Source organism: Dromiciops gliroides, chromosome 2, assembly GCF_019393635.1.
Source record: "Dromiciops gliroides isolate mDroGli1 chromosome 2, mDroGli1.pri, whole genome shotgun sequence".
Taxonomy (NCBI): Eukaryota; Metazoa; Chordata; class Mammalia; order Microbiotheria; family Microbiotheriidae; genus Dromiciops; species Dromiciops gliroides.
The window spans coordinates 183,112,623-183,133,971 of record NC_057862.1 but is presented as its reverse complement, the minus strand read 5'-3'; the positions used below and the strand labels follow the sequence as shown (position 1 = coordinate 183,133,971).

Below are 21,349 nucleotides of genomic sequence, written 5' to 3'. Positions count from 1 at the left end.
CAAAGAGCTTCCTGGGACTATCTAATACTTGTGAAATTATTTCACTCATTGCATAAAAACAAAAAGCTTGATAATAGCTCACAATTATATAATGCCTTCAGGTTTATATAGTGCTCTTTTCACAACAAACCCAAATTAGTATTCTATGATCATAGTTCCAAAAAGCTAGAAGTGAGATTAGAGGTCATCTAATGAAACTACTGATTTTAGAGATGAGTACACTGGGAGCTAGAGGGAGGAAATGCCTCCTCTAAGGTAACACAGGTGAGAGTGGCAGAGTCAGGATGCAAATCTAGGTCCCCTGACTCGATGTTCTTTCTCATCCAATGACCTCGAAGCATAGGCTTCTAGTAATTAAATGAGCTAAAGTGATGACTGGCATATAAGTCATAAAGAAAATTTAAACATATAGGTTCGGGAGACCTAGTATCTCCCAAAGCAATTGGTTTTTCTATTTTCAGTGTTTGGTGCAGGGAAATTGAAGAGAAGATCTAATAATAAGTTCAATTAAGCAAATAGTGTTATGCCATGAGCCTTTATGGTGCCACCATGTAATGGTTATGATGTTATCACCATCTATCCAGGCATACAAATGATTCTTGAGTTGCAAATAACTCTACTCCTTTTCCCTTACTCCATTCCACAGAAATTAATAGATTATCCGCTTAATGTTGGTAATGAGTAACATAAGATTTTGCAAATCGGGCAGATTATTTTTAAACCCCAACAATTTCAGTTCCAATCCAATTTCTGTTCATTTTAGTTTCATCAGCAAAGTATAAGTCAGAAAAAGTGGGCCCAAGGGGTACATTGTATGAATACAATTATTTTGTGGTACCCTGATGCTTCCAACTTTATTTCCACAAAATGATTAAGAAAGTCCACAAGGTTTTTCCTAATAGAGACATAAAATTTTGTTCCACTGGGGACAACGAAATACAGTGTAAAATCACATCCAGTTTGGAGTCCATTCCCAGATTCTTTTCATAGCCTAATCACCCAATTATAAACCTGAATGCATTTAACAATGAGTACAACCACAAGAGACGCTAATATAGAGCTTTGCTTGTGCCAAGGGCTATGGTCCTGGTTTAATAGGCTAAAGGGGAAAGGTTCCTGGATAAAATAACTACTTACAACCAGTTTTCTTTCCCCCACTCTCTCCTCTAGTCATATTAATGATTAGAAATTGATAAACCCAGTTGACATCTCCATGCCACCTTGTTTCAAACTACTCAAAGCCATAATCTCCTTAATCTGTAACTGCTTCTCATGAGGCAGATGAGGGGCATGTATTATTTTCCACCTTTCACAAAAGGAGAAGCATGGGGCCAAACAGGTCACATCTATCTCAAATGCATTGCCTCCTGCATGATGGGGAACTCAAATGCAGACCTTCTAAATTAAATGTCTTATTCAGATCACCTTGTAGGGTGTCTGGAAAATTGGGGGGAGTCCAACATGGTTTATACATGATATGAGTGGGTTTTCCTATAGGGCAGGAGACAAAAAAGGTGTGAAAATAATGAGAGGAAGAATAGATAAGGGAAAAGATAACCTGAAGGAAAAAGAGCAGGGATTGGAAATAACTGATAGAAAGAGAGGAGGGAGGAAAGGAATCAAATGATTCTAAACTATAAACATGCAATTCTATGCTGAAATTACTCCGATAAATAAGCTCACCAGCTTGGGAACCTATGAGAGATCATTTACTTCAGTTCCTTAATTTTTTAGTTCAGGATAACAAAGCCTACAAAAGTAAAATTATTTTTCTAAGGTCATATAAATCAGTTTAAGTAGCCAAGGCAAGCCAGGAATCTGCACAGGGAAATAAATGCACCTGGGAAGAGTTTGTAAATTCTTTGGCTCTAGGCTTTCCCCTTAGTGAAAGATGGTGTCTGTGTCTCCTGTCTCTAGGTTCCAGAATCTTCACTACCCCCAAGCTTCTCTTCCATTTTAAGGCTATAGAAAAGCAATGTTACCAAATGAGACCTTGGTGACCTGAAAAGAACTCATGAAATTTGCTAATGTCCCTAACTTTGCACAGGAAATTAATTAGGCACTGAGATAATCTCTCTCACTGAGAAGGTAAAACAATAAACATTTATAAAGTACCTACATATAAGGTAACTCAAGGAGGTAATGAAAATAGCAAATTTATTTACACAGCACTTAATGCTTTGCAAAGAACCTTTTTAAGAGCCCTATGAAAGAAGTATAATTATTATTGTAAACTGAATAAACTGAGGCTCAGAAAGATAAAATGAGTTGCTTTGGGCCATACAACTTAATAAGTATGACCATACCACTTAATAAGTACCAGTGGCAGAATTTGAACCCAAATTTTTCGATCTGCCTAACTTCAAGTCCAGTGTTCTATCCACTATCCATGCTGCCTTTCCCTTAGAGGGCACCGAAGGAAAGGAAATGTGTGTTTTCTAAAGGAACTGAACCCCAAAACTTTAAGCTAGATGCTAGAAAGGGCTCTTCTACTGGTATAGGGACAGGGATAAGGACTGGATCCATGATTTCACTAATAAAGAGAACTCTGAGGTGAAGAAACTTCCTCTACCAATGCAGGTGGATGATGCAACTAAAAGCCTTGAAGAATTTCCAGAGCACTGAGAGGTGCCAGAGTCACATAGACAGTATATACACAATTTGAATCCAGGTCTTGCTGGCTCAGAGGCCAGATCCCAAAGACATCACACAGCTGTTCTTTTTTAGGAACTTGAAAAACTATTACTATGCTTGCCTGCTTATATAAAGGAGTCTGCATAAGATAAATATTAATCCTAATTCTTTTACCATTTACAGAGCTGCTGATATTGGTCCTACTGGGGCAAAGGTTTAAAAAGTAAATCAGTGGTGCTGAGATGATGATTTGCCACTCAGACTGATGGACAGAAGTAAAGGCAAACTATAATGTCCTTTAACACAACAGAAGAAAGACCTGGATTATTCTCATGCCACAGAACAGTTATATCTGCATTGCATTTTTTCCTCAATAGTTTTGGAATTGCTCAGTTTATGTTCACAATAATCAAAGGATGTCTCAGTTACTAGGAAAAAGCAATATAGAAAGAGTTATTATTTTTTCAAGGATATCATCCTGATTGAAAGTCAGAATCAGAACAAAGTGGAAAACTGAGTCCAAAGATCCCGAATTTGAAGTATGGGTCATAAAAGTTGGAAGATGTTTGGCTCAACTTATTAGTCTGGCAGGGGAGGGGGCTAGTGGGGAGGACCCTAAGGCAAAATAAAGGACTTGGCACCAAACAAAAAATTTTCTATTACACAAGAATTTTTTAATCATAAGTCATAAGTTATTCAGTATAATAAATAGACTTGAAGATCAGGGAGAAAGCTTACACTGTGATTTTAGAGAACTATTCATTTTCTTGGCCTCAGTTTCTTTAAATGGCAAAATGGGGCCAAAGATACTTGCCATATGTTTACTCTGCAGAAAAGTTTATAATAAAGCCTTTGAGAATATTTTTAGTTTATTTAAATTTTAGTCCTTGAACATAAATTGATTCAGTCCACTAGTAAGACATTGGTCTGGAACTAAAAATGGCACAAATCAACACAAATGCATCTAAGTACACATGAAACAGTGGTGACTACCACACTGTCTTAATGATAGCTCAATGAATATTTAATTATAATATGATTTAAATTTTAATGCCTTTAATTTTGTTTACTAGATTCCCCCTCTTTAACTCTCCACTTATTTTTACTTATAGAATCAAAGAATTGAGTGATAGAGTTGGAGTAGACCTTATAGCTCATCTAGCCCATCCCTTTCATTTTATAGTTGAAGAAACATGGAAGGTTGAGAACAATGGAGATAACTGCTTAGTTTTTCTCCTCATAGGTTTTAGAATCTCCATTACTTGTGTCTTCTAGACAGACAACCTCTCCTTTTTCTTGGTATGAATTGTGTTTCCCCTTATTCCTAAGCTGGTCAATTCAGATTAAAAAATGTTCATATTAATGCCCACCTTTTAAATTATGAAAACATTTTCCTAAAGAACTCAATGACACCATGAGATAGAAATATTAGAACACAATAACATAGAAAGAAAAATTTAGAACAAAATATAAACAAAATGTAAGATATCTGTTATTAAAAACAACTGAGCTGGGAATGAGGTCAAGGAGAAAGAATTTAAGAATCACTGGACTCACTGAAAACCACAATTTTAAAAAAAAAGAAAAAAGGCCTACACACCATAGCTCAAGAAATCACATGCCCAGATCTATTAGAACCAAAGAGCAAAGTGAAAAACAAAAACACATGTAATACTCTGTTAGAATAATTAGCTTGTTTTAAGCCTACGGAAAATATAATGGACATAGCTAGGTGGTGCAGTGGATAGAGCACTGGTTCTGAAGGTGGGAGGACCTGAGTTCAAATCTCACCTCAGATACTTACTAGCTGTGTGACCCTGGGAAAGTCACTCAGTCCTAATTGCCTTACGCATCTGGGGCACATATGGGGCCATCTCCAATCGTCCTGATATATATCTTGCCACTGGAACCAGATGGCTCTAGTGGAGAGAGTGAGGTTGGTGACTTTATATATCCCTTTTTCACTTAAAGCTAATTCATTGCAAGTCATGACATCACCCAATGTGATGGTCCTCTTCAAGAATGAAGGACAAATAAGAACAACAGGTCAATCTCAGTTTTCTGGTCAGAGGTGATTACTTGTCAAATGTATTACAGAAGGAATTCCTTTGGGTTATAGATTAGTGTCAGGAAGACTCATCTTTGTGAGTATCAATCTGGCCCCAGACACCTGCTATCTGTATGACCCTCTGCAAATCACTTAACCCTGTTTGTCTCAGTTTCCTCATCTTTAAAATGAGCTAGAAAAGAAAATGGCAAACCACTCCAGTATCTTTGCCAAGAAAACCCCAAATGGGGTCATTAAGAGTCGAATATGACTGCAAATGCCTGAACAAGAATTTACCAAATATTTGTTGAATTTTCTAAAGGAACTGGACTCCAAAACTTTTTTTTCTTCTATCTGCAAAATTCTGTCATTTTCTGAATCAGAGATCATAACTATAATGGAATAACCAGGTCTTAACCTTAGGACACCAACATTTAGAGGTTGCTGACAGCTTAGCACCTATTTAGCAAGAATTATTACTAAAAATACCACGCAGTTCCTTGCTCCTGATGAGTTTTGCCTTAGCTTGACTTTCTTTCCCTGTTCTCTTCCTTGGTGGTGGAAGGGGTCTGTGACTCCCATTAAACAAGATGGTGTCCTAGTCTTTCTCTGAAGTCTTTCCATACCCAATGAATATATTTTTAACAACTGATTCAAGCATACCTTTCATGCTGCTTACTCTGGATACACATTTTTTGGTACATGCCCTGGATGTTAAAATTACTAATTACAAACTTGGTTAAAATGACATCAAAACTGCCTCAGGAGTATGTAGCTGATAACCATAAATATCAATAGCTTGAAGAAAATGGGGCTAGAGATGTGATTAATGCTTTTTATTTCATTTAAAGTTCTACTTTCCAACCTTCTGATTCTGTTTAGTCCCGGATGTCTAGTTTCTTTTAGGCCCTGAGCCAATGAGCTTATGGTGATTACTTTAGCCATATAAACACCCTTCCAAAAGAAGTCAATGTGATGTAGTGGAAAGAACATTGGATTGAGAACCAAGAAATAAGGATCTTTATGATCCTGGCCCCATTATTCACTAGCTATGTCATCTTGGGCAAAATCGCTTCTTTCTGAGCCTCAACTTTCCTCATCTGTGGAATGAAGTGGTTGGTCTGTGATCCTGAAAGTTACATCAGTCCTAACATTTTATGAATCCATGGATGAAGCACAGAGTCCTCATTTAGATACAGATCATTAAAGTATATTATACATGGTAGATGCTCAAGTATTTCTTGGCTCAACTTACTGATCTGTGAGGATTACTTTCTTTATCTAGATTTTTTTGTTTTGTTTTTTGCTGGGCGATGAGGGTTAAGTGACTTGCCCAGGGTCACACAGCAAGTTAGTGTCAAGGGTCTGAGGCTGGATTTGAACTCAGGTCCTTCTGAATCCAGGGCCAATGCTTATCCACTGGACCACCTAGCTGCCCCCTCTTTATCTCAATTTTACCTCGTTTGATATGGCATTATTGCAACTCTTGACTTTCTTAGGCTCACCTGACACAGTCAATTCTGTTCTGGTCTCTCATCTTGATTCTGTGTATGTCTTTATTTTGAGATTTGTTTAATATATAGAAAATCATTGGGTTTTATTTTCTTATCCATTCTGTCATTGTTTTTTTTTATTTTACTGTCATTTAATTGATTTGTATTTTTTTCAAGTAATCAAAAAATTATCTCAATTCTTGATGTGTTGTCTGCATTTAGAAATTCTTGGCAGTTTTCTTGTTTTAATTTCTTCATTATATTTTTCAAATTAAAAAATCATGTTCTTCTAAGATAATTATGTTATTGTTCTTTTTTAAACAAGCATTTATTAACTGATTACTCTGTGGTAAAAACTATACTATCAGTCCACAATATTACCTAGCTGCCTTTAAGTTTGATCTTTAAGTCATCTACAACACTAGCTATACTTCACTCTGACCACTTCTTCCACAGCCTAATTGCCAATTTCTAACCTTATCATAATCAAATTAACTGTCACTATGCTTGGATGGGGTGTGTCAGTTTATTCCATATATCCCTCCCTAGACAAACCCACCTTATGTGTTTTCCCCATCTAATATAAGCTCCATGAAGAACAGGAACAGAGACTACAGGGACATCTTTGTTCCATTTGTACCCTCAGCACTTAGCTGTACTTGACATATAAGTGCTTGATGTTTTTTCTTTCATTCATTCATTCATTCATTCATTCATTCATTCATTCACCTATTAATACTGTTTTCAAGGTCAATTGCTTTGGTTTAAATAGAATTCATATGTATTTTTAATATTGCTGCCTCTTGATTTCTCTTTTGCCAGACTTTACATTGGTATTATTGTCTTTCATATCTATTAATTTCTACCTTCTATAAAGAGATTCTCCATCATGGATCATTTTAAAAAATCTAATTGAGTTTTTTTTAGTTGCACCAAGAGTTCTAAGACTGGCATTCATTCCTAATTTCATTTTTTGTGAATTCAATTCCTCTTTTGGACAATTCTGAAGATTCTTGTTACTGTCCCATACTCTCTTGGAAGTCTACAATACAATATTCATATTTCATGTGGTATAGTATTGCTCTCCCTTTTTTGTAATATATGTTATTAGAGCTTTGCAATTTCTTTGGAGTGCCCATTCTTACTTTTGGGTTTATGATCATCCCTGTTTTTCTAGCAACATTGTAGGCTTTTGTTTTGTTTTGTTTTGTTTTGTTTTTGTAGGGCAATGAGGGTTAAGTGAATTGCCCAGGGTCACACAGCTAGTAAGTGTCAAATGTCTGAGACCAGATTTGAACTCAGGTTCTTCTGAATCCAAGGCCAGTGCTTTATCCACTGTGCCACCTAGCTGCCCCTGTAGACTTTTAATAAAGGTTTTACTCTGGAAATCTTTGGTATTCCAGGCTTTAAAAATATTTCCCTGTCACTTTCTAGCTGTTCTCTTTTCTGCTGGTGGGCATATCCCTGAGGGTAGGTTGCAAAGCTGCCTTACCCTCCATACTTTGGGAGATAAAGGGTTCACTGGCCTGGATCTCTGACCTGAGTACCCTTTGGTACTCAGTACCCTTTTGCTTCATGCCTGGAATAGCCACACAAACTGGGCTGGTCACCACCTTATTTTCTCCCTTGGCTCTTCTCCTTTCCTCCTTAAATTGGTTTGAATCAGTGTCTTACTTCTTATAGGGTAGAGGACGGTGTCTTAGGCATGGTCTCTATAAAGCTCAGGGTCCTAACTTAGGAGCAGGTCACAGTTGGAAGGCAACACACTGGGCCCCTTCTCTAATCCTTCACTCCTCATGTGGTTGTACAAAATCAGTATCTTCTGCCTATTGCGAGTTGGAGGGATGGAGAGATAGTGAAATGTTCTGGCAGAGTCACTGTAGCTAAAGGAGTTCCCCTCAATGAGGCCCAGAAATAAGGCTTTAAAGACAGCTTGTATGCCCTACAATGAAAGCTTGGAAGGGAGTGAGTGAGGAGTTTTGAATAAATACTACATTCTCCAATATTAATTTAGTAAGATTTAGACTTGTCACAGTTATCTCTTTTTTGTTCTGTGGATTTAGTTGTAGTTATTCTATATCTAGCACATAATTTTTTTTTTGGAGGTTTAGAAAGTTAAAGGGGTCTAGAGAAAGTAAATAATCATTCTGATGGCAATATAACTCAGGGGTCCCTCCATTCACATTGAAAGACATGATTTTTAGGTTTGTGCTTTATTTAATTTATATTGATTTTATACCATCTTTTAAGTCAATGCTTTAGGGTCCACGTGATAAATTTGGCTTACATTCATTTGATCTTAGTCTATTCCCAAAGGCTCTCCCTTGACCTTGATTCTCATTCACTTGCCCTATTCAAAGTTTCTTGAGTTTGTGCAATTTATTAATTTCTATTTATTGGCTCTTTCCAAATTTTTTACCCTTTACACACACACAGACCCCCACACACCCCATAATCTTCCTTCTATGGTCCAACCTCTTGATTTATGGAACCGTCTTTGGTGGTGCTCTTTCCAAGAACTGTTCGTTTATTTTGTCCCGGTGATTATTTCTATTCCCATTGAGGCTATCCTCAACTCTATTATCTCATCCATGATCCATACACTAATGTGTTCTTTATTCTAAGTGCCTTATGAAAGGCAGGGTCTCTGGAACACAAAAGGTGAGTTAGCTCCTTTATTCCATTCTAATGTTAGTGCATTTGTAGAGCTATCCCATTCTTGCTTCCCTTTATTTTTATCTGTTTTTGGAAAGGGTTTCTGCTTATCACTTTTTTTTAGAAATACTGATTAATGGTGAATGGAAACTTGGTATGACATAAGTCCATCTGTATCCTGCATGATGAGATCCAGTACTACCTCTTGCCCTAACTCTGACAACTTGCTCCAAGGTCAATATACCCTAACTTTATATGACTGTCTCCTCTACCTACCTCAGATACTGGCCAATCCCAGAGGTCCAGTCAGACTCCTCTCCTAATGTTTAGCCCCTCCTTTCTTCTACTAGGATAGTACACACGTTTTCTCTTATACAGATCACAATGACAGGCAGCCTTAGCTTCCTAAGATTTTTTTGACATTTAATTTTTTTAGATTCCTGAAAGTACAGTTGGGTGTTAAATATTTACTGCTACCATACATATATCAAAAAACTGGGGAGGGGGTCAATTTATTCAGGTCATTTAGCAAATCAGTGAACAAACAAATCTCCTGATTTAAACAAGTTGAAATTGGAGTGAGATGGTATAGTTTTTTCTTAGTATTAACAATACCCAGCAAAAGTGTTAGTTACTTAAAGTTCAAGCAGATATTTAAATGTTTTATACTACCTGAAACATAAATAAATAAATGGTTTGTCAGTCTTAACTTCAGAAGTAAAGCCTATGTAGTCAAGTTCTTTGAAAGTTGCTTACCCAGTAACTTAGTAACCAGCTAGATTGATTCACCAATCTTAAATGTTTTCTAGTCCCATCCTCTTATATTCAAGGTGAGAAAACAAAGCCATAAAAGGTTAAGTGACTTAGCAAGTTGGTGGTAGAGGTGAGACTTGGACTCAGTTGTCCTGATCTCTTCCACTACAACACATTGCTTCCTGTATTATATAAGAACAAATGAAGTTAATTTCCTGCCCTCAGAAGGTTTACATTCTACTGGTACAATAAACAGGTATATAGATAAGTACAAGGTAAATCGAGAGATCATAGGATCATCAATTGAGAGTTAGAAGAGACCTTTAAGGTCATTTTGTCTAAAGACCCAAGTTTATAAATAAGGAAAGTAAGGTTTAAAAAGTGTTATTTGGAGTCTCAAGCTCTCTTTATGGATCAGTTTAAGTGTCAACTCCTTTAAATGGCCTTTCCAGATTCTTCCCAGTTGTTAATGATCCCCACCCTCCAAAAATAACTTAATATTTATATATCTGTGAACATGTTTTTTACTTCTTTCCCATCATTCCAAGTAAGTTCCTTGAGGGAAAGGATGATTTTCTTTTTGTCTTGGTACCACCAGGATCTAGCACAACGCTGGACATATTGTAGGCACTTAAATGGTGAATTGAATTGCCCAAGGTCACACAGCTAAATAACAGATCCAGAATTTGAACTTGACTTTTGACTCCTAATGCAGTTGCCTCTTACTAACAATAGGAGGGGAGAGGTTAGGGATGGTTAGGAAGGCAGCATGAAAGAAATGTTACCTGAAATAAATCTTGAAGAAGCTATGGATCCTGAAAGGCAGAGATAAAGGAGTATATTCTAGGCATGAGGGACAATGTTTATTAGAATTCATGGGGCAGAAAATAGAAGGCTCAGAGTATAATTTGGTTGCAAGAGAAATTGCAAGGAGGGGAGCAATATGAAAGAGAAATGGAAAAGTTTGCAAGACTCAGCCTGGAGGGCCTTAATAGCTTGAAGAGTTTGTATTTTGTCCTAGAAATATTAGCATTTTATCCTAATATCCTAGTATTTTATACTGTAACAATGGGGAACTGGTGAAGACTTTTTAAAAAACAGACTTCTACCTTATGGAGATTATTTTGATAACAATATGGAGGATGGACTGGTAAGGGAGAGAGATTAAAATCAGGGAGCAATTAGAATAGGCTGAGGCTCTAATGAGGGACTAAACCAAGATGGTGGCCATGTGAGTAGAGGAGAGGACTAATACAAGACATTGTGTAGATAAGAATGACATTAATAGTATTGGACAAGTGATTACCTATGGGGTGTGTGTGGGGATGGAGTGGCAAGATTCCTGTAATATTTAAGCTAGAATTTCCTTTAGTTAAGAGTATTTCATTTTATAAATGAAGAAATAGAGGTAAATTGACTTGTCTAAGGTCATATAGTTAGTGATTGAGCCATGACCTGAATGAAGTCAGATCTACTGCCAGTGCAGTAACCCTTCAAATACATTACATTGTATGGAAAGACAGAAGAAAAGAAAGGTGAGAAAGGCAAGGAAATTATTCTATAAATTGATTTCAGGTGATCTTTCCAGCCTTAATTCTTACTATATTCATTTTTCATGTATCTCAAATGGAGTTGCCAAAGAGGTCTACTTTCCATTTTCTAAATATAACCTCTCTAGATATCTGTAAAGGTGATATTTGTACATTGTTGGACTTAAGGGAACTCTCTGGAAAATTTAAACATGAAACAGACAAGAAACCAGTGGGAAATATTTCTTATATGGCGAAACTTCAATGGCACGTGCATCCCAAGTTACAGTTTCCATTTAAATAACAACAATCTTTCACTGACTTTAACATTTCTCTTTCCACTCTTTTGTGGGGTTTTCCTGAAAAACAAGGATTAAATGTTTGCCTGGGTATTTCCATAACTTGTATTGCCAGAAAAAAAGCTGCCTATTTAAAGGTTTCATCTAAGGGTAAGATTTACTTCAATGTTTGAGAGAAACAGATCAGTTTCCTATAACCAGTAGTACTAAAGAGGTGTACCTGAAGGTTTTCAATTTCTTCTTTGTGTTCCCTCTTCAAATGTAAAATTGCAGCTTGGTACTCTGTAAAATTACAAAAGAAGTCATTACAAAAGGAGCATGAAATTATTCATAAAATTCAAGTGTGCATTCATCCAAGAACAGAGGCCCTCCTAGAGGCCAAGTCGGGAGACTATCTTGGTTTGAATTCCAAAAGGCCAGAAATTTCATAAAAGGGGTTTATACGAAGTCAAAACATAAAACATGACTCAGGATATGCAAGTAACACCATTTATCAGACCTTGGGATTATGGGAGGTCCAAACATGATGATCAACTAGGAAGGGTAAGGTTAAAAAATATGGAAATGAGTGTTTCATATAAATATTAGATTGAATGTTTGACATGAGGGAGGAGATGACAGCCAGCTAAAGCCCCACAGAGAACAAATATGAACATACTTAAAAAAAAAAGCAGACAGTTACAAGAAATGAGAGTTTTTTTTAGTATGTAAGAACAGAGATTTTAAACTTTGTTTTCAGAAATCTCTTGATTAAAAAAACTTAATCATGCTCTCAGACTAGGATTCAATCTATACAGGCTGAGCTGAAAGTAAAGGCAATTGATCACTTTGACTAGAGACTGGAGAAGACGACCACGAAGAAAAGGGCTAAGAAAAATTTTTTTTTTAATTTTCTGATTTTAGTTCAAGTTTAATAGTGTTTCAATCCCAACTACATACAGGTTTGGAAACTCCATCGATGTGACATGAAGTCAAGACAAATTCACATAGTATTTACTAAACAGATGCTTATTCATCTATTAATTACAATTCTTGTCCCACGATGAAGCTGAACACCATGACATCATAATCCTGTAAGAACTACAGTGGGAAGAGGTCACCTCTATTGTAGGAATTCTCAAGTCATAGCAGGGAATGACACAAGTAACCTTCATGCCAGTGCTATACAGAGATATACGGTATGATGAATGAGAAAGGGAAATGACAGGCATCAAAAGGAAAGTCCGTCAAAATTGTCTTATTTAACCAATAGGGTATCAGAAATCAGAAGCTGGGAATTAAGGTCCTGGTCTAACAATGTATGTCATGATCAAGATCTTCCTACTTTACACTTGTTTAGCTTTTATATAATTACAAATCACATTCACTGCCTCATTTAATCTTCACAACTCAAAGGTGTGATGGATTTGAATACTGGATTTGAAGTCAGAGGATTTGGGTTCAAATCTAATATCACATTACTAATTAAGTATAGAGTTAGTTTTCCAACATTAAGTGCAGCACTTTTTCTACTATGTGGGTTGGACTTTGGGGTGTCAGAAAGTGGTATGCAGCTCTTTTTGCCAAAGTAAATGAATAGTTTCTACAAATGAAGAACCTCTTTGTAACACCATTTGGTATTTTCTTAGCAAAGATACTGGCATGGTTTGCAACTTCCTTCCCCTCATTTTATCGATGAGGAAACTGAGGTAAACAGGGTTAAGTGACTTGCTCAGGGTTACACAGCTAGTAAGTGTCTGAGGTCAGATTTGAACTCAGAAAGATGAGTCTTTCTGATTCCCAGTCCAGTGCTCTCTCCACTGTACCGCCTACTTGCCCACCTTTCAAAATTATGGCTTATTTAATGAATCAAGGAATAGATCACAAAAATTTAAATAGATCATTTCAATTTGCATGAAAAAAATAAATGTATCTAGGATAATGAGGAAAATCACCATTTGGGGAAAATTTTTTGAAATCAATATTTCGGATAAAAGTCTGATTTTGAAGATATATGAGGAATTTGCATAAATATATAAGATCAAGAACCATTTCCTTATAGATAACTGGTTAACGGATAGGAACAAACAGTTCTCAAAATTATTATAAACTATTATATTATAACGGAAAACTTCCAAATATCTTACATTAAGAGAAACAAAAATGAAAACAACTCTAAGGTTTTACCTCATGAATTGGCCAAGGTGACAAAAACATGGAAATAGTTGATTCTGGATGGGATGCGGGAAGATAAGCACACTAATTTACTGCTGGTGGAGCTGTAAATGAGTCCAGCCATTCTAGAAAACAATTTGGAGTTAAGGCCCCAACACCACCACCCAAAAAAGTGATGACAAAGTATCCATGACTTTTGACTCTGAGAACCCACTGCTAGGCAATACATAAATAAAGGCCCCACCTACCAAATATTCATGACAGAACCTTTTGTGCTAGCAAAGAACTGGAAAAAAAGTAGAGGCCTATAGATTAGGAAATGACTCAACAAACTGTGGAACACAGATATGTTGGAATATTACTTAACCATAAGAAATACGAAACAATGAAGAGACATATGGGAAGACTTATGTGAATTGATTTGGTACAAAGCAGAACTAAGAAAACAATAAAACAATGACTGCAGTAATACATAGAATACAATGATAAAAATAGAAAATTATGCTGATCACTCTTTACCCCCTAGAGAAGAGATGCTAAAATATATCTCCTTCCTTTCATTGAAGAGGAATAGAACTGTGAGATGTTGTCAAATGCTATCAATGACTGGTTGACTGGTTAAGATTGCACAATTCTTTGTTTTTTTGTTTTAATCTTTGATATAAGGGAAGGCTTTGGGGGATGGAATATAAATTCTGAAATAAAGTAACAATTTTTTTTAAAAGCACTAAATGAAAAATCCATGTCTGTCAATTCATCTTTTGAAAATACTAGTTGAGGGGGGCGGTTAGGTGACGCAGTAGATAAAGTACCGACCCTGGATTCAGGAGGACCTGAGTTCGAATCCAGCCTCAGACACTTGACACTAGCTGTGTGACCCTGGGCAAGTCACTTAACCCCCATTGCCCCACAAAAAAACATAATAATTTATTGGGAAGGGCAGCTAGGTGGCACAGTGGATAAAGCACTGGCCCTGGATTCAGGAGGACCTTATAAGCTGTGTGACCCTGGGCAAGTCACTTAACCCCCATTGCCCCACAAAAAAAAATAGTAATTTATTGGGAAGGGCAGCTAGGTGGCACAGTGGATAAAGCACCAGCCCAGGATTCAGGAGTACCTGAGTTCAAATCCGGTGTCAGATACTTGACACTTACTAGCTGTGTGACCCTGGGCAAGTCACTTAAGCCCCATTGCCCTGCGCAAAAAAAAAAAAAAAAAAAAAAAAATACTAGCTGAGGGACCAGCTAGGTGGTGCAGTGGATAAAGTACCGACCCTGGATTCAGGAGGACCTGAGTTCAAATCCAGCCTCAGACACTTGACACTAGCTGTGTGACCCTGGGCAAGTCACTTAACCCCCATTGCCCCACAAAAAAAAAAATAATAATTTATTGGGAAGGGCAGCTAGGTGGCACAGTGGATAAAGCACTGGCCCTGGATTCAGGAGGACCTCATAAGCTGTGTGACCCTGGGCAAGTCACTTAACCCTCATTGCCCTGCAAAAAAAAAAAAAAAAAAGGAAAAGAAAGAAATTATTAAATGTCTATTATGTGGCAGACACCATCCTAGGATCTAGATTGAAAAAAAAAAACAGATTAAAAAAAAACCTCACGGGAATAGTCAACAAGTACTCATCTTCACCTTGGACTTGCCCCCTCAATAAATTCTTAATGGTGGATTGCCTAATGGTCTTATTTGAGTCTTTTATGTTTCTATATTTTCTTGGGACCTATTCAGTCTTTATATTCTATATTTTCTGTGGTGCATGAAATAAAGACTTTTCCATGACCAATTCCTATATTGTACACTCAGCACACATGTAGGAGTTGAGCATCCTATTCCTCTCTTTTGGGTTAGCCTAGACAAGTCATACACTCAAGTTTCTTCAAAAGATTTCTTCAGAGTTCTGGGGTGGGAACAAGAATAAAAGCAGGATATGTACTACTCACTCTACCCTCTCAAACAATTTAGACTATGAAATCCAAGTTATAGGATTAAAGGTTTAGAGATGAATGGACCTTAGAGGCCATCAAATCTAACACACTTTTTTTCCTCCTTTAATAGAGGAGGGAATTGAGAATCAAAGAGATTGCCTTATCCAGTGACAAAGCAAGTAAGTGTCTGAGGGAAGATTTCTGACTATAAGTCCAGTGCTCTGAGTCACATCTATGTAGTAGCTCTTCAAAAAAATTATATTCTACATCAATTTTCCCTGAAAAACATACTCATCATGCGCTATGCCACATAGGCTAGAGGAGACATTAGAGGCTCCTGGCTTTGTTTGCTCTTTGGAGACAGGCAGTGAATGTACTCCTGTGCTATTCCATTTCTGTCTGGATACAACCTCAAATGACAGACCCAAGGGCAAGATCAGTAATTTGTTATTCACTATCCTTTCTGTTAAGGGATAATTATCAAAAGGCCATGTTTTAACTAGATGTACAGCCTGGGGTGGTCCTCCCAATGAATTTAAGGTGACCACATAAAATGGTGACTATGCCTGCAACAACTGAAGGCAAGACCAAAACCTTTTCTCATAGTTAAACCAAAAAAGAAAGAGAAAAAAATTTTAAAAGGTTTAGCAGTCAGAGGAGACTTAAGGATACAGAGATATATCTGTCAGCAAAAATTTACTAACACAGACTTAAACCAATAAATGAAACCAAAGTGTATAAAGGTTAAATGACTTGCCCACAGTAGCAAAGCTATAATTGTCAAAGGAGAGGTCTTCCTGTTTTTAAGCCCAACATTTCATCTAATATACCATATTGAACAGTATAGGCACCCACACTTTGGGGGATATTCCATCCACAGTCAAACAGGATAAGGTAAATCAGGCCTCTGATTTTTGGAGGGCAATTATTTTGGCCCCTAATTATTTTTTAAATTTATTTTAAAATTATTTTTTCTTGTAGGGCAATGAGGGTTAAGTGACTTGCCCAGGGCCACACAGCTAGTAAGTGTCAAATATCTGAGGCTGGATTTGAACTCAGATCCTCCTGAAACCAGGGCCAGTATTTATCCACTGTACCACCTGGTTGCCCCTTGGCCCCTAATTCTAACTATATCCCCTCTCTACCACACCACCCTCCACTTCTCATCCTTCCAGATTCCAGTAGAAATTTGGTCAGCTTCAAGAAGACAGGGAGGTAGGAAATGGAGACATAGTTTTGCTAGTTGGTACTTAAAATGGATTGCAAGCTCTTAGGTACACAATAAGTTCAAAATTCTGATTATGGACTGATAATATAAAATCACCTAAGGCAAAGTTAACTATAGATTGCTCTTTTTTCCTTCCTTATCATATCCTGACCCTTTTTCACTTAAGCTTCCCCTTTGATGTGCATTTTAACTTGAACCACTTGTACAAAAGCTGTAATGTATACAATCTCTGCATCCTCAGAGATGACCCTGAGTCCTCTGCAGGGTGCTTGAATCAGTACTGATGGCATCAGTTTTCCAATACATCAAATGAAACTAATAACACAGTCACTAGGATTACCTATTTTGGTTCACTGATGTTTATAAAGTAACCCCCAAAAGCCAGCCTCCACAGAGATGTTGAATGTTAATCTGGAACATTTTGGAGGTTCAAATCCTGCCTTATATTTTGCCTTTACTGATATATTCCTGTGACCCCATGATATGATTTTTATCATGAAATAAATATCACAGTATTCTTACTGAAGAGCATGAAGGTTCTGCTATTTATCCTTTGAAGGGTGTAATATGATTATATTTGTAATCAGATAGTTAAAATGTTGGCTAAAGGTTATTCTTTCAATGGGGCTAACACCCAACAAAAATATTTTTTATGTTTTACCGCTTCCTTAAGTAAATATATTTCCCCAGAGTCCCAGTGTGATAGGTATGAGCAAAGCACACAAATGTACTTGATTACAAGGCCTCATTAAAATTGCTATTTGGCCTATGAGAAGAGGCAGAGAGAGAGGCACAGTCCTGAATTCTGATCCTGACTCTTCTGTGAACTAGTCTTATGACCTTGGCAAGTCACTTCTTCCCTCTGGTCATCTCTAAAATGAGAGGTTGGACATGGTGATCAAACATTCTGCAACTTTAAAATAATGCCTTCTGGTCAGGCTCTTTCTAGAGTAAAGCATATGTAGAAGTTCCACAGATACAGAGAAAAAAAGGCTTATAAGGGTTCAGTGTGAACTAACTATAGTTCACAGATTGGAAAGCAATATCACTTTCAAAAGGTCAGATCAATAGTTCCCAAATGACACTATCAGTAGGAATTGTGTCTTTAAAAATGACCATTTCTGAGAGGGCAGTGGCACAGTGGGTAGACTGTGGAACTCAGGAGGACCCAAGTTCAAACCCAGCCTCAGACACTTACAAACTGTGTGACCCTGGGAAAGTCACTTCACCCTGTTTACCTCAACTTCCTCATCTGTAAAATGAGCTGGAAAAGGAAATGGCAAACCACTCCAGTAACTTTGTGAAGAAAACCCCATAAAAATGAGGTCATGGAGAGTTGGACATAACCAAACAACTTAGCAATTAAAAAACCAGCATGGAGGGAAAGAGCTCTAGGACTCAGTTTCTCTTTTTTTTCATTGTTTTGTTTTGTTTTTTTGTGGGGCAATGAGGATTAAGTGACTTGCCCAGGGTCACACAGCTAGTAAGTGTCAAGTATCTGAGGCTGGATTTGAACTCAGGTCCGACTCCTGAATCCAAGGCTGGTGCTCTAACCACTGCGCACAACCTAGCTGCCCCCCTCAGTTTCTCTTTTTGGAGCTGACAGAAAGGAGAGAAGGTCTCAGACATTCAGAAGTGAGAATTTAATTGTGTAGTGGAGGACTTTACCCAGTTGTATCCTTATGAAAGTCAATGGACTAAAGGAACAAGTATCATCTCTCCTGGAGAAAAGGATGATAGAAATCATTAAGAGAGCAGTTAGTGCATTCTGTTTAAGTCCAGAAAAGGGAAAAGGGCTACCTAATGACACCATGGCCATTCTTAAATTTAACTTTATGAGAATAAATGTGAGGACTTCCCTCTAGATAAACAATTCTTTATCTGGACAGCTGAAAAGTTTTAGAATCCACCCATTGTGTTGAAACTGTCATGCTACCTTTTGCTCGGTTAAAAACAAGCTGCAGTGTATTTTAAAAGTAGTAATATTATTCACTGGCCTTCCATTGCACAATCCTTCCTTTTAAGCAAATTCCCAGCAACCAGTCAGCATGTTTCTTGCCAGCTGTCATAACATGGACAGTGTCCTCCAGCTCATCATGATGTACAGAACTACTAAAAGATTATTTCACTTAAGGACATATGGTAATTGTCTCTGCTGCTGCTGATCACATTTCTCCTAAAAGTAGCTAGAGGGATTTTAAGAACATGGATGAAGCAAAGATTTACATTTAAAATTTTAATGACTGGGCAAGCATCTAAAGGAGAACATACCAAATATCTGGAAATTGATATGTCATTAATATTAAGTATCAAAACACTAGAATCTGTTACTGAGAAAAGCTGTGGAATTTCCTTCTCTTAGATTATTTTTTTAAAAAAACTTAGATGTTATCCATTGTTTAGCTTTAGAAATTCCCAAAAGCAAACTCTAAAGATGGGTGTTAAAGACTGAGTAATTTTTTTATTATGAAGGATATAAGGCAATGATAGAAAATGCTACTATAGGGTAGGGGCAAATTCTACAACTAGGTATTAACTTGGGAGTTAATGGTGGTACATGGATGGATGGATAAAGATTCCTCCTGCAGACAATTTCACAGGGAATTCTATTATCATCTGCCTCTATTCTCTCTACAAGTTGTACAGAAGTCTGAATCATTATAATAAAAATGTGTGAAGATGAACAGACACGAAATTCACATCCTTTAAGTTCTTTGGGGAAAGAAATTAAACTTTTTAGAGCAATTTCTGAGCTTTTTTACAGCTGGATGTTGTCCTCCATTGAAGTTATCATAATGCAGAGAAATATAGACTGAGAACTAGAAAAAGCCTTGAAAATATCATCTAGTCCATTCTTATTCTTGACCTCTTCCCTCGTTTTAGAGATGAGGAAACTGAGGCTCCTAAAAGTTAAGTGACTTACACAAGGTCACACAGGGAGTAGATGACAGTCAGAATTTGAAATTGGGTCCTCTGACCCCAAACCCACTGCTCGTTTTACTATGCCACATTGCCTCCCTAAAACCTTTTTTAGTATGATTCAATGTATACATCAAACATTTATGAAGTGCCTTCTATAAAAAGAAGTGGGACAGCTAGGTGGTAGAGTCAACAGAGTGCGAGGCCTAGAATCTGGAAGACTCATCTTGGTGAACTTAAATCTAGCTTCAGATTCTAACTAGCTGTGTGACCCTGGGCAAGTCAACCCTGTTTGCCCCAAATGGGGTCATGAAGAATCAAACATGACTAAAAGCAACTGAACACATGAGAGGAAGTATGGTACAGTGGATAGAGGGCCTTTGTTGGAGACCAGGAGGCTAGAATTCAAATTCTATCTCTGACATACTTTCTGTGCCCCCAAACATCACTCATCTGTAACATAACAATAGAGTAGCCAATATGCACTAGTGTATAGAATTTCCACACTATAAGTTTAGGGCACCAACAAAACCATGGATCCAGATATTCCTCCACTTATTTTTTTTTTTTAAAGGAGGGGGAAAAACGCGTACAAGGAATTGTGGCAGATATGCAAAGGCAAAAACATTCTCTCACCCTAATTAAAGGTGGGTTACTTTCTACTGGGAGGATATGCCATATAAGTAGATAAGTAAATAGAAGATAATCTAGAGGAAGAGAGAACATTAACTCTTTATCTGTATTTGGGGGAAAGTCCAATGCAACCCTCACTATAGCAGTTTGTGTATGGGTGCTAGAGCAGAAGTATTAGATAAATACTGAGCTCTTTGGTTTCCAGAGGGTTCTTAACCATCTAAATCTTTTGTTGTACCTTCCTTCAAAGCTCAGTGTTCACTAACTGGCAAGGGAAAGGTAGATTTGTGTCATATATGCAAACAAAATCAGCTCTGAGCTCCTAACCACATATAAACCGTGCTGCCTTTGGGGCAGCAAAATTTCATGAATTCCTACTCATATATCCTTGGCAAAATGGAACTGGTTCTCCAAAAACAACAAAACAAAACAAAACAAAAAACAGATCAATGTGCTTATGGTATTTTCTCTTAGTCAAGAGTGGATATACAAAAACACTGACATATATTAATTAAAAAACTACTGGGTGACTGTAAGCCTGCCCCTATCTGACATGCCATAAGTCAATCCAAACTCAGAAATTTGAGGACACATATAGTATGAGGTTTTCTGTTTGTTTATTAGACAGAGGCAGCTCATTGGTATGGTGGATAGGGCACTGGCCTTGTTGTCAGGAAGTTATAGGTTCAAATCTGGCCTCAACTTTGTGATCCTAGGCAAGTCATTTAACCTCTGCCACAGTTGTTCATCTGTAAAATGGGGGTAATAATAGAAGTATCTCCCAGGGTGATTGTGAGGATTAAATGAAATAAATTTGTAAAGTGCAAATATTTATAATTGTTAGCTATTTTTATTATTTAGTTCCCCACGATTGATCCTTTTTGAGTAGGTAAAGGAATTCAGGAATGCCTACTCGATGCTCAGTCTAGCTGTTCAAAGAGTGAAACTCCATAGCCACTTTAGATCAAGCACTCAGCATCGGGAATGGACTCAGGATCTAGTCTAAACAGAAACATAAGAAAGATGGTGCTTCTCTCCCCTTCTCTCCTCCAGCTGTCTAGTCACTGATGGAA

At 37.2% G+C, this 21,349-nt stretch overlaps 1 protein-coding gene across 2 annotated transcripts in view; it reads right to left on the bottom strand.

Annotated features, from left to right (window-relative positions):
• The window catches only part of FMN1 (formin 1), a 357,503-nt gene that overhangs the window by 281,689 nt on the left and 54,465 nt on the right, over nt 1–21,349 (bottom strand). For both annotated transcript variants that reach the window (XM_043989842.1, XM_043989841.1), the window contains exon 3: nt 11,631–11,692. In XM_043989842.1, coding sequence (XP_043845777.1) covers nt 11,631–11,692 — 62 coding nt within the window. The remainder of the gene's footprint in view (nt 1–11,630; nt 11,693–21,349) is intronic.